The sequence below is a fragment of the Otolemur garnettii genome, unplaced genomic scaffold (genome assembly GCF_000181295.1).
Source record: "Otolemur garnettii isolate 467f Iridium unplaced genomic scaffold, OtoGar3 scaffold00119, whole genome shotgun sequence".
NCBI lineage: Eukaryota > Metazoa > Chordata > Mammalia > Primates > Galagidae > Otolemur > Otolemur garnettii.
This window is the reverse complement of record NW_003852514.1, coordinates 970336-984114: the sequence shown is the minus strand read 5'-3', so window position 1 is coordinate 984114 and position 13779 is coordinate 970336. Positions and strand designations below refer to the sequence as shown.

The 13779-nt window shown below is 41.8% G+C and overlaps 1 protein-coding gene across 1 annotated transcript in view; it reads right to left on the bottom strand.

Moving 5' to 3' along the window:
- Positions 1–13779, bottom strand: part of POU6F2 (POU class 6 homeobox 2) — a 478769-nt gene that overhangs the window by 53718 nt on the left and 411272 nt on the right. Inside the window, 1 exon segment of the mRNA XM_023517730.1 lies at positions 987–1130. Within this exon segment, the coding sequence (XP_023373498.1) occupies positions 987–1130 (144 nt within the window).

Sequence of the window (13779 nt, the reverse complement as noted above, 5' to 3'; positions counted from 1 at the left end):
TACTCTTTATGTAAAATGAAAACAGAGTTCAAGACATTGCAATTACTGCTCTGCACAGAGCAGGCCAAGCCCGGAGTAGGCTAACACGCTGCTGCTAAATGAATAGCTCTGGGAGGAAAAAGCTTCGCCAGGTGCCGGGGCCTATTCCCCTGTGTTTTGTGATCACGAACAGCCAGGACAGAGAACCCAGCACTGTAACCACGAGGCTGGGCTCTGACAGCGTCAGTTTCATCTCTTACTTGCCGTTTATGCAACTTTCGGGTTATTGGGTTGTCTGAAGCTCTGTCGGTATCTTGGTGACTACGATGTGGGCGCATTAGCAGTGTAAGGGGAGGGACCCTCCTGGTGACATAGAGAAGGTTTCCCGCCCTGACAAACTTAAGTAAATTTAAAAGCGTGCAAGAGACCACTTAGTTTCCGTGACAAGCAGCAGGAGGCAGGGGCCCTGGGGCTAGCTTGCAACTGGTGCCATTCTAACGCACCCTTTTTGCTTTGTCGCATTTACCAGAATTCTTCATCACCTTCCTACACATTCAGAAATTGGCTTTATTAAGAATAATTTAGAAATCCTACAGTCATTAAGGTAGGAAACAGACCAGTTTTCCCCCGCTATCCACGTTAAAAAAAAAAGTGAAAAATAAAAAAGGCAAAACTGCAATTTTATTTTTAAAATTTAACTACTTTTTTCTTTAAAAAGAATGTCCTGGTAATGAAAAGTAACCTCTTCAATTAAGGTCATAACATGAGTCATCCATAGGAATAAAAACAAAATAAAACTTTGACATTCTAGAGGAAGGACACAAATCTTGCTTCTAAAATATAGAAACACCTCCCAACCCTTCTCCTACCCTCGACATTGCTAGTAAACATTATTTATTTGCCTCGAATAGATGCGGTTACATATCACTGTCATGCAAAAGAAATTCATTTCCTTTCCGAGTTCAATCTGCCATAAAAATTCACTCTTATTCCCATCTCCCACTCACCTGTCCTTGTGCATTAGTAACTAGTTGACCTGTGACCCCCTGAAGACTGGAGAGGGCATTGCCAAAGGCCTGTGAGCCTGCTATGGAGCTCATGGCTGCGGCAGCCGCTGCAGCAGCCTGACTTGCTAGTGGATTATTAACCAGCTGCAAAGAGAGAAAAGATCACTGTGAAAACCACCGAGAGGCACAGGCACAGCACATGGACACAACATTGACTCGGGGGAGGTAGTTCTCAGTAAGCTCATGCAAAGGGCCTGGGACCAGCTGGAGGGGCCTGCAGAACATTCCATCCGTCAGAGCTCTGGGGTAATGGGGGGGGGGGCTGGGGAATCGGGGTGGAAACACGGCTGGAAGGAAAATGTTCTCCATCACCACTGGGCTGCTTAATGGAGCCTGGGCTTAAGGCTATCTCAGATGGAATGAGCCTGAACTCAAGGGCTGACTGAGGTGGGCTAGGATCTTCCCCAGTAGAGGAATGATTTTGGAGAAGTCCTAGCATTTTGTCCTGTGGACCAAATAAAACTCCAAGGAAATGTCTACATTCCTTGAGGTAATCAGGCACATACGGGAGTAAAACAGGGGGAGCGTGGAGCGGGGGGAAGAGGAATAAATTTCCAGAATTTCTGTGCATTTATCATTTCCATTTGTGAATTGCACTTTCTTCTAGGGACACTGGGTGAGGTAGGTGTCCCACCCCACTTCCTTCTTTTAGGGAAGAAGGAAACTAGACATGGAAATCTACAGCCTTATGCTCTAAGAGGGCAAATCTAGGGGTGGGAGGTTTTGGGGGGTTTACACTTGCTGTGGGATTCAAGGCCAATAAGAAAGGTCCTTTGATAAATGGTCAAGTTGACACCTGCTTACTATTTTAGCTACTATATGGCCTCCTCTCAGTCTTTTTCCTGGGACAAGAGTGAAGCAGAGAGGGAGAAAGTGAGGGGGGAGAGAGACCTGCTCAGGGAGGAGGTTATGACTGCCAAAAATCTGCTTTTCCATGGAGACCAATTCAATATTCTTCTTCCTGCCAATTTTCCACGCCACAGATTTTCAGGCCTTCTGACCATGAGGCAGAAGTGTGGCTTGAACTAAAATCTGCATTTAGGTTAATGATTAAATATAAATTCAAGAAACATTTAAACTATTTTCACAGTATTGGTTTTGATATATGAATTTCATTTGTATTTATTCTAGGGTGTTATTTTTTTTCCCCATATAGTTTCTCTCAAGTACAACAATTCTGGTGTATAATAATTCATTTTCCATCACCAGCTCCCACATCCATGAAATTCCTGTATTTTAGCAGAAACCTGCCAAGACTAAGACTTGGTGGAAAAAAAATTAATGCCATACTTAATTCAAATCCTGGAAGCGCTCCTAAAAATGCTTGTTTCCCTTTCTTCTTTGCCCTATTCATTCTCTGTCTCAGCCTCTCTTTCCTTTCCGTCTTCCCTCAAAACATATTTTATTATTTAATTCCTTTAGAAATTTGCCTAGAGTTTATATCATCTGATGAAGAAGAAAATTCTAATTATCAGAGGAAACATCAAGAAGGATAGAAATTTAATAATTCCTTTTCCATTCCTGGTTTCTTTATTCATTTATAACCAAATTTCACACTAGTTCTACAGTAATTCTGTTGACTCAACACATTTTTTTTTAAGAAATGAAAATCCTTTTTATTACTTTATGTCTTTTGCTTTTATCTCTCTCCTAAAAGACAATAATGATTTTCTTTTTAAGGAGAAAAAATTCTCATTCTTCAGCCTAAAGAGAAAGCCTGTCTTATCCCAGATTACCACCAGGGGATTTAAAATTCAGGTTGGCCTGGATCTTGGTTTTCCATGTTTTTATAGTGTACTCGAGGTGTCCAGAGAACACTGTCTAGGTTTTTAACTTATCTACCTAAAGTGAGAAGAGTTCATATTGTGGGGTTTTTTGTTTGTTTTTATTTTTATTTTTTATTTTTCATTCCTGAAGTAAGAAGAACTCTTAGGGACTACTTTTAAGAAATTGCCAGTACAACCCTGCCCACTGGTACACCATTCTTAGGCCACCTGTCAACTGCTATGTTCACGCTTCTTTTATGCAGTACAAGTTGGAATAATAATGAAACTCCTGAGTTTCAGGGAGACCTCAAAATAAGCTTCTTAATTTTCAAAGAAAGGTTAAATTATGTACAGTTTGGTTTTAATGTTGAATATGCAATTTTGTCTGTGAATTTTGGGTGAAAAATTTAAATGAGTACATGTGAATGTATCTCATCTCTGAAGAAGATGAGTAGCTATTCCTAGATAATGAAGACAAAATATTTTTAGTAATTATCAGACATTTCTCTAATATCTAAGTCAATCAAAATTTGATTCACATAGGAAATTATGGAATTGCTGTCTGAATATAATACAATGATGTAGACTGAGAATTCCTTACACTTCGGACACTTGTGTATTGTTCAGTTATAGTTCTGTGTATTTGTGGCAAATCCAGGTATCGCATAAAGGATAAATGATCATTTTGCATATAAAACAAAGTATCTACCTAAAATTGAGCATCTGAGCCTGCGTGTTGTAGAGCCAGAAGTGGGTATGCTTCAACTGCTCTGGAAGGTTGCCTCAGCAACCATAAATACACAAGTTTGGTTTGTTTTTGATGTTTATTTCCTCTGTATCCTGGTCCTAGTTTGAAACCCAACTTGTTCCTCTTTTTGCAGCCTCTCCCTCTTGACAAAGCAAATGCCAACTCAAATGACTCTCTTTCTTCCTACAGGGCCCCCAGGTAGGTCTTTGGGAAAGGCGTCTGGGCTCTGGGGAGACACCCTGCTGCCCTGCAGAACTAGGGTTAGACTTACAGTCACAGAGTGTCATGCACACAGATAGCAGGTCTGAGCCAGGCATTTCAGGTGGACCATTGCTAGGGCTGATGGATATAGCTTCATAAATATCTTCTGGCTTTTCTGTCTGTGACTGCCAAGGCAGGGATGTAATATGCATTAAGATCCGTGGCAGGGAGGGGGAGGGGTGCTCGGGAAACTATATGTGTCCTCATCACCTCAGGTCATGTCTCTCTGTATTTGTCCCCAGTCATGTCACGTTAGCAGCGTTCCTACCAATACTTCTTGATTGGAGACTCCAGGTTAGGTTTGGACAGCGGGGAGACCATGCACGGTAAATGCACGTAATGAACACGTTCACAGTCAAGGACCATCTGCATATCTTGAAGCTGCTGCCAAGTTTATGCCTTCAAATCTTTCATTACCAATGTACTTAACCAGCACAGGGTGGCCCACACGAAGTCTGATTGTATTACACATGTTCGTCTTTTCAACAGACTAGCCCAAAAGACACACTGAATTTCAGTGCATGCTTGCTTATAAATGCAGAGGCTTTCAAAGCAAGAATTTGCAGAGGGCTAGAGTTGTTATGTTGCATTCAAATGGTTTCCGGGCCTTGAATGCATCAAGTTATAGTTTTGGAGTCTAAAAACTCACTAATACACGCGCAGATTTCTTAAGACAGTTTTCTCCTTCCTAGAAATTTAGAGGATAAAATAAGAGAATATTTAAAAAAAAATATTCATAATTTTGTAGCAGTGAGGAAGGGTTCCAAACCTCACATCCCCTCACCCATCTGTGAATGCTGTTGAGGGCATCAGCTTTGAAAGCAGACTGCTTTGGTTTGTGACTTTGAGTAAACCATGCCTTATTTTCTCATGGATAAAAGGGGTGTAAAATAATACCAATCATAGGGTTAGAATGAGAATTAAGTTAGATAACATATTCAAAGTTTTCAAAAAGTACCTAGCATATTTCATTTCTCTCTCTCTCTCTTTTTTTTTTTTTGAGACAGACTCTCACTCTGTTGCCCCAGGCTAGAGTGCTGTGGCTTCAGTGTAGCTCATAGCAATTTCAAACTCCTGGGTTCAAATGATCCTCCTGCCTCAGCCTTCCAAGTAGCTGGGTGTATAGGAACCTGCCACAACACCTGGCTAATTTTCTATTTTTAGTGGAGAGGAGGTTTCATTTTGCTCAGGCTGGTCCTGAACTCCAGAGTTCAAGTGATCTTCCTGCCTCAGCTTCCCAGAGTACCCTGCTATTTCATTGTCTTAATAAATGCTAGCTAATATTCTCATGGTTCATATTGTGTGTGAGGATTTTGAACTAATCAGTTTATCAGAATTATAACTTAATTCCTTACATCTTTTCTTACTTTGGAAATAGTATATACAGGATAATTTTTCTCGATTTTTATGGTAATTTTCCTTTACTATTTTTTTTTTTTTTTAAAGACAGCTTGAAGTCTGTTTAAAACTATTTTAGAGTAGAATGCATTAACAAAAAGTATTTGAAACACAACTTCACCCCCTGGTCTTGGCCTCTCCTAATTGCTGGGACTAGCTCATTTATAGACAAAGTCATGTTTAGATTCTAAACCCAGCATCAGTAGGTAACAGGCCTGCAAAAGACGTTACCTTTTTTATAGTATGTTTTCCTCATTCTTAGTTTACAACATTTGTTGGGGTCCCATAAGGACGCCCATTTTGGAGTTTGATTCCTGCCTCATGTCAAAATATTGTGAATGAGTCTCTCCCACAGTTGTTGATTTGATAGTGAGGGCGTGTATGAAAGAGATTTGCAAAAAACATTTCCCTTAGGGTTTGCAATGATTTATTTCTCTGACCACACGTCAATATGGATATTGGGGGCTCATCTCACAGTGAGAATAAATCTATATTTCTTAATCTATATGCTTTGTGCATCTCCTTGTCTGTGGACACTAAATGGTGATGAGAAAAAAAATCTTTGACAAGTCTCCCCAAGGAGCACCCTTAGCTGATGTCATACGTATGGCATCATATAGATGCCACCACAGATGATGGAGCAGGTTTTTTCTCCAAATTGTGACCTATATTCTCTTTCTCTGAAAGATTCCAATTTTGCATCCCGAAAGAATTCAGCTTTTTTCTATCTGAACATTAGTAGTCATAATATTTTTTTTGTATCATAATATTTTTCATGAAAATGTGCAGATTACATGATTCTATTATGATAAATCCCATTTACAAAACTATGGCATCATGATTAGGCAGTTTAGCCATGGTATTATAGTCCTAGGTTTGCGTCTTTATTCCAAGAGGGTTTTATGAATGCAGCAGGCTCAAACCCTTTCTTTAGGGCATAATTGTCCATGATCTATGGTTCTATCATTCTTCTCATGAACTGTGTGTATTTTATAGAGTATAGATTTTGGAGCAGCTCTTTTTTCCTGCTACTAAGTTTTAAATTTCAGACTCTGGAACTGTGGTGACTTTTGTCTTTAAATGAGGATATTCATAAATGCATTCATCACTATTCACTCCTCATTTAAGGCTCAAAATGACTCAGCAGCGGCTGCTTAGAAACAGCGGGGCAAATGCAGCTTTTGAGTTTATTTACATACATTAGGACTTTTGGCTTTTCTTGGATGTGTGAAAAACACATCTCTTGGTTCCCTGGGCTCTTCTAACCAAATCAGTACTTGGATTTTTCAAGTCTTAAACGGTCTCCTCTTAAAAGGTTAAGGAAATACCAGTAGACAAATATTGGAAGGGTGGCCATATTCATTTCAATAACTTACCTGATGTGTATTTGGTCCAAACTCTTGGTCCAAACTCCTTTGCTCCTTTAGAGGTCCAAAGACCCCTAAAGCCGATTTCAGGGGCTACTTGGGCATTTAGGGGGCTTGTGGCTCTTGGAGGTCATTGGACGGAGAGCCAGAAATGAGGCTCTATTCAGATGGCTTCATAGTCTGGCTATCACTGCAGGTGGGCAGAAGGGGCTCTCCAGGAGCGGACACTTTAGAGAGTGCTCTAGAAGTACACTGAAGAGACACGCAGATCCTGCAAGGGGTCTGGGTCCAGGTTATGCAGAATAGTTGAAGATATTGGCCCTACAGGAGCTTGGGCACACTTAAGAGAGGGGAAAGGAAGCAAGTCTGGCCAACTCACTATGATTTGGTGGCAAAGTATTTCTCTCCAAAAAGATGCATTTCTTTGGTATTTTTAGTTTTACTGATAAAATAATCAAGCCCAGAGTTGAGGGGAAAAACTAGCTTTGAACCTAACACAATATTAACCCAATATTTGATTTTGAAGTAGAGAGGTCAGTATTACGGAAATACACCAGGTCTAAATCAGATTTTATCCAAGTTCTATGTAGACAAAGACTATATTACTACAAGCCTACACATCTCATTTCCTTTTCTATCTAGTCCTCCATTTAATAACCTGAACAATCTTTTTATTGAGTTTCGTATTATTTTCTAACTTATATACAGTAGTGTTCCTCTTACCAACTGCCTATGGTCATGGCACATTAGTTAGGCGAATTTGTTGATATTTTAAAATTACTCATTTTTTTTTATTCTATCATCCACTTTAAACAGTGATTGGAGCATTCTTGTGATGAAAAGGTTTTTTGTTTGTTTGTTTGTTTTGTTTTGGTACAGTGGTTGGTATGATTCTATTATAGTTTCTAGCTATGGAAGAACACAGTACTCTCTACCCATCCAAGCCTTACTGAAGTTACTTCCCAAATACTCACTGAAGTCCCTACAAGGGGGAATAAAAATTGAGTGCAGAAAAAAGACAAGAAAGGATGAGGGACTCAATGAAAGGTGAGGGATAGTTTATGCCATTATGGAATTTCAGGACAATTTTGTTCCCCAGATGCTTCCTGATAACCCCAGAGCAGGGGTTCTGTGCCAGGCCCCAGGGGATGTAGAGGTAAGACCAGAGACTCTTGCCTTGAGACACTACCAGTCCAGTCGCCCTCTATAGGCAGTGCTGTTAAGAAAAGGGCACAGGAGCCTCAGCAGGCTCTGGGGAGTATGGGAGATGTTCCAGGGAGGACTGCCTTGAAATTGAGTCTTAAAAGATGGTTGGAGTTGGTCGTGGGGGAGGTGAGAAGCAGAGGAAAAGACTAGACCTGAATTTTAGAAAGATCACTTTGGAGACTAAGTTGGACTGGGTGGGTCAGGCTGGAGGCAGTGGGGATGGAGGGCAGAGAGAGCGGGTTGCCCTTTACTAGGAGGAGGGGACAGCTGGAGGTAACTGCACACAGCAGCACAGTCTGCTTCACTATTCATTCATTCATTCATTCAGCACACACTGAGCATCAACACATGTCAGGTAGAACTGCCAGGCTGTGAAGTAGAAAGATACACAGACGAGAGCCAGTGGGTACCAGCCAGGGTAGGATATACTCAGTGAACTGTGGAAACCCTGGGAACTGGTCAGCTCCACTGGGGGAGAGGAGGAGTGTCAGGAAAGCTTCAACTGAGAGGAGCTCAGTCCTGAATAAATCATAGACCCACCAAGCAGATGGAGAAGACAAGGAAGAGTACAGGATTGGGGACATCAGAAAGCTGCTGTTCTACACATCGAGCTAGGGCAGGAGAGGGAGCTGGGCCAGAACCTTCTGAGCTGGGGGTTGAAGGCAGGGAAAGAAGGTGGGAAAATATCAACTGGGAAGGTCACATGTGAATGGAGTTCTTGAGTTCAGGGTGTAGGATGCCTCCTAAGCATCTCCCCGGCAAGCTGTTGCTATGAAAATACCTAAATATCCAGATCCTTTCACAATATTATGAAGATAGCCTTAATGGCTTTGCAGCCCAGGAAATTGATAGTCATCAAGTCATAAAACATTTTCATTTATGTTATATAAAGGGAAACCTAAACTGCTGACTAAAAAATAATAATTGGACTTTGAATAATACAAAAAAAAAGCCGTCATCTTTAGAAACAGAATTTCTCTCCTTTGAAAAGCTATAATGACAGATCATGAAGGACCACCATGGTATCCATGGCCAGGGCCATATGCTAAGACCGAACTATGTCTTTATAAATGAGATTTTATAAATTAATTATGAGAGCTGTGCTAGTTTATAAGCTCTCAGGTTTCTGAGAATCTTCCCAGATAGATGGAAGTCATCTATCCACTTTGGCTATTTTGGGGTTGGCTATTTTCCTCCTGAATATGTATATATTTTCTCCAGATTCTATTTTTACCATTGAAACCCAAGAAACTTTTCATAAATCCAACTGATTCAATTTATCACTTATAAAGAACAAAACATATGTCTCCTCTTCCTCCCATCTCACTAATCACATTGGTTATTAAAATGTGTTTGTAACAAATGTTATGCATAATATCTTCATTTGATCATCCCCTGGGCAAATGAGAGCCTTGTTTAAGCTGTTAATGAATTTTAATATTATGCATAATGGTTTGCTTGCCTCATAAAATTTATTCACTGAACAGCTGTTATACAAGAGAGAGCCAGTCAGAAGACATGCCAGTCCTCCCACAAAACAATAGTATATTTAGGTCAAATATATACGTGTGTGTGCATATATGTATTTTTTTCTTTTTTAAGAAGACTAGCAAACCAACCGTTTTGCTGTTGATTTGCCACTGAATCTTAGAACAACATCTACTCTCTTGAATGCACAGTGAGGGTCAGATGCATCATTTAGACTATAGGGAGACTATACATTTAGACTAAAAGTACCATTTCTGGTCAAATCACACCTGTCTAAATATTTGTGAGCAGCCCCAAGTTAACGCCCACGAGGACTCATTCGCTGTAAAGAGTACAGAGGCATTTTTGGCAGGTGGCTCAAGAATTGACTCTGAATGTCACAGGAGCATCTGTCATACCTGAGCCAGAGGGGCCGCAGCACAGGTGCTCAGTGAGAACTGTGCCATTAGGAAAAACAAACAGTCCAAGTTATTAGAGAAAATACGACTCCGTAGAAGTGGAAAGGTAAGTACACGAAAGAGAAAGCAAAAAACATGACTAGAATGCTCAGAGGAAAATAAAATCCTTCTCTGCTCACAAAATATATTGGTTACAGGTTGTTCTAAAAACATTAAGCTAACGGTAAGAACCACTACCTTTAGAAGCCGTGAGCCAAGAAAATATAAAAAGTTGTTATATAGATTGTTTAGGAAGTTCCCATTAATAAAACTGAACATAAGTTTAAAGATATAAAGCTTAATCTCACCAAGAGCAAAAGCAAGGCTGTGCAGGCATTTTCCACATTCGGGGAGAAGGGAGCGAGAAGTCACTGGTGGGAGAAAACCATCTTCCCAATCGGCAAAGAGAAAAATATTGATAAAACTTTCTTGTCGTTACTGGTGACTAGTGAGAAACAAAGGGCAGAAACCACGTAACTAGTAACACGGGTCGGGGGTTGGGGGTCGGGGGGAGTCAGGGCACTCGGTCCCCTTCCTGAGTTGGCAGCTCACTGGTCATGCTGTCTGGCCCTGCCTGACCTGCCTGTCCATGTCTATAACATGAGGAGACTGTTACCGATTCTCAAAATGCGGTCTCCAACAACAGTGAAGCCACAGCAGTTTTAGGGATGTGTGTTGCAGAGTTAGCCTCCCCTGTAGAAGACAAATCACTCATTCCTCCTACCTCAGAAAGCGAGACCTGCTCCCTTCCCTGAGAGCTTGTAGGGCGCTGAGGGGGAGGCCAGCCCCAGGGACACTCAGCTTCTCTGGAGCAGACCTGGAGCTGGGGGCTCTCCCCCAGGGGGTTCCCCTGGGAACTGTTAGGCATGCAGACGCTCAACCTCCACCCCAGCCCCACTGACTCAGGAACTGTGGGGCAGAGCCGCAGCCTGGGTTCTAACAGCTCTTCAGGTGATGCTGATTCCCTAAAGTCTGAGAGCCACTGGACTAGATCTCCAAGGTGCCTTCAAATGCTGGAAGTCTATGATGATGCTGAAATGGAATAAGATTTGGAACAGTGCTGTAATTTTTTTGAGTTCTACTTCTTTATGAATTATGAAATAAAATATATCGACTAAATACAATTTCCTAAGTCTGCTTTACCAAGCAAGTGGGAATATATGGCTGGAAATAAGTATGTAGCAAGTCAGGGCTTATAGAAAGTTTCTGAAACAAATGTGCTGTTTGTCGACTTCTGAGTTGGCTTCCAGGAGCCCGCGGGCAGCAGCAGTAGGTATGCGAACACCTCTGGGCTGTGACTGGGACGAGGGACCGTTCCAACACTATTGGAGCCATCGCAATGTTCTAGCATAGGGAACAGCAATAGCATTTTATATCTATAATCGAGTCTTAATAAAAAGCGAATTACCTGATGCTAAAAGACAAAGGATTCAAGGATTATAGCCAAGACTAAGAACAGGCATGGCTGACTTTGCCTGTGTACTGCAGACCATAGCAGAAGGCAGGAAAGGAAAGGGATGGTCATTGCTATGAACTGAGGCTGAGATATACCTGCTGGGGAACTGTATCACTTTAGTATGAAAACTCCCGAATAGTCTAGATTTGGAGGGGAAATGGTCTTATGCCTGATGGTAGATTTCAATCATGCTTTTTAAAATTTTTCAGATTGGCATGTATATCACTTAGTTCTAGTTTTGTATATCACTTTCTTTAAAAAAAACAAGAGTACATTTTGTTAGTCTTTGTGCCTTTTTCCTTCTCAACTGCCATAGATAGAGGAAAAATAAAACACAATGGCTCAGAGTAAAACAAGGAAAAGAAGAAAATGTACTTTAGGAGGCGATCCTATAACTATTGTACAAGAAACATATTAAAATACAGAAATAGAAAATGAAAAGAAATCACAACATGTTAAACATGTTCATTTTCTCAAGATTTTGGTTTCAAGAACTTGGACAAATTGACCAAGATAGCAACATGAGTTTTTAAGAAAAAAGCCACAAAGTAACAAGAGGAAATACTAATATAATTTTTAAGAATTTGAGATTTGAAAATCTCAAAATAAAATAAAAATTCGTGTTTTTAGAGCAGTGTATTTTTTACTTGTAGCTATACATGCTAGCAAGCAATGATTTTTTGGTAGAACACTTGAGAATTACAGAAATTCCCAAAGTGTGTTTTGTGGAACCCCAGACCCAGGATTTGCTCTGAAATAAAAGTTTGGGAATAAAATAGGTTTGGGAAATAATGCATGAAGCTTCTACCTGTTGGTGATTTATAAGGCATCTCAGGAAAAGACTACACTCAAGGATCCAGAAGGGCACATGTGGCCCCACGGCCACGGGTCCCACAGTGGGTATTTGGCCTACGAAAGGAGGGAGATTCAGACCCGTGCTCCATCATGAATGAAGCTTTGTGGACATCACTGGGAATGTGGGAAGACGGCTGACTAGAAGCAGCTTTCACCAGAGGCTTGTGCCCAAAGGGAGAGGTATTGGACTGAAGTGGATGGAAACCAAATGAGAGGAGCTCTGCACTGAGAGGACCGCACAACATATACATCACTCAGGCTGAACCAAGTATCAGAAACAAGAAAGTGGAAGAAAAACAACAGGTATAAGCCCAACTCCCAGAGGAAGGGATCCCCTCCTCCCAAACGAGAGCTCTGTGGGGGTGACCAGTCAGCCAGTGGACTGGGTTCAAAAGTCCCCTCACTTTATCCCACTGAAGAGCAGTTGCCAAGTCCCAGTCCTTCATTATTGAGGTCCCACCACTGAGACTGGGCCCCATTCTGTCTGGCATAAAAGACCAAACATTTTTCCTGCAATCCTGAGTACCCAGATCACTGTTCCTCCACCCTAGTTGCTGGGAGGACTATCCCCTGTAGAGTCTGGAGTGTACAACGAGCTCACCGGGAAGCTGGGGAAGTCTGCTGGCTGCCACGCTACAGTGTGAGAATAGCAGCATGGCAGTCCATGCTTTTGTGGGGAGAGGGTGAATTACCCATCTCCAACTCCTCAGGAATTCTCAGGCAGCTGTGTTTTTGGCCCTGCAGGACAACTTCGGAGCTCCATTGGGTGCACAGGGCCAGTGCTTAAATGACTTTGACTTGTGACTGAACTTTGGGCCTGCCCCCTCCACCAGGGCCCAGTTGGGTGGGTGGGGTGGAGGTTTAAGTGACTTTGGACTGAACTTTGGATTAACCCTTTCCACTGGGTAGAGGCTCTCTGAGTTTGAGTTGGGGGGCAGGGCTGGGGTTTAAGTAAAATTGGACTGAACTTTGGACCTCTGGCCTACACCAGGCAGGGCTCTCTAAACTCAATTGGGTGGGCTATGCCTGGTGTCTGAATGAATCTTATCTGAACTTTAGACCTAGGCCTCCCAGTGGTGGGCAGGCTGTGCCCAGTGCCTGAGTGACTTTGAGCTCTGGGCTTATGCTGTCCACAGACCTGCAGCTCTCAGTGCTCTATTGGCTAGATGGTGCCCAGCACATGAGCATCTTTGCTGAACTCTGGGCCAGCGCTGTAAGCTGGGAAGCTTTGTGAGCTTGATTTGATGGGTGGAGCCAGCACTGGCAGAGTGACTTTGATTGGAACTCTGGGCCAATATTGCCTACTGATTCTTGTCCCCCTGAAGCACTGTCTGGGGCTGTGGATTTACCACTTATCTGCCTTTGTTAGTGCAGCAGTAGCACTGCAAAGGTGAGGAGTGGACTCATCAGGGACAACTCATCAAGTCAACTAAAAACATATAATTAACATATTTAAAAAGAGAAAAAGAGGAAGAAGATAAAAGTACTCATGAGGAGGAATCAGCTGAAGAACTCGGGCAACATGAAAAATCAGGGCAGATCAACGCCTATCAAAGAAAACATAGGAGAATTCCATTCACAGAGAAATTGCTGAAATGTCAGAAACAGAATTTAGAATGTGGATGGCAAATAAGATAATTGGAATGGAGGAAAATATGGAGTCAGAGAACCAAAAAATAGTTAAGAAGTTGTCTCAAGAAATTAATGAATTGGCTCAGCGCCTATAGCTCAACCGGCTAAGGTGCCAGCCA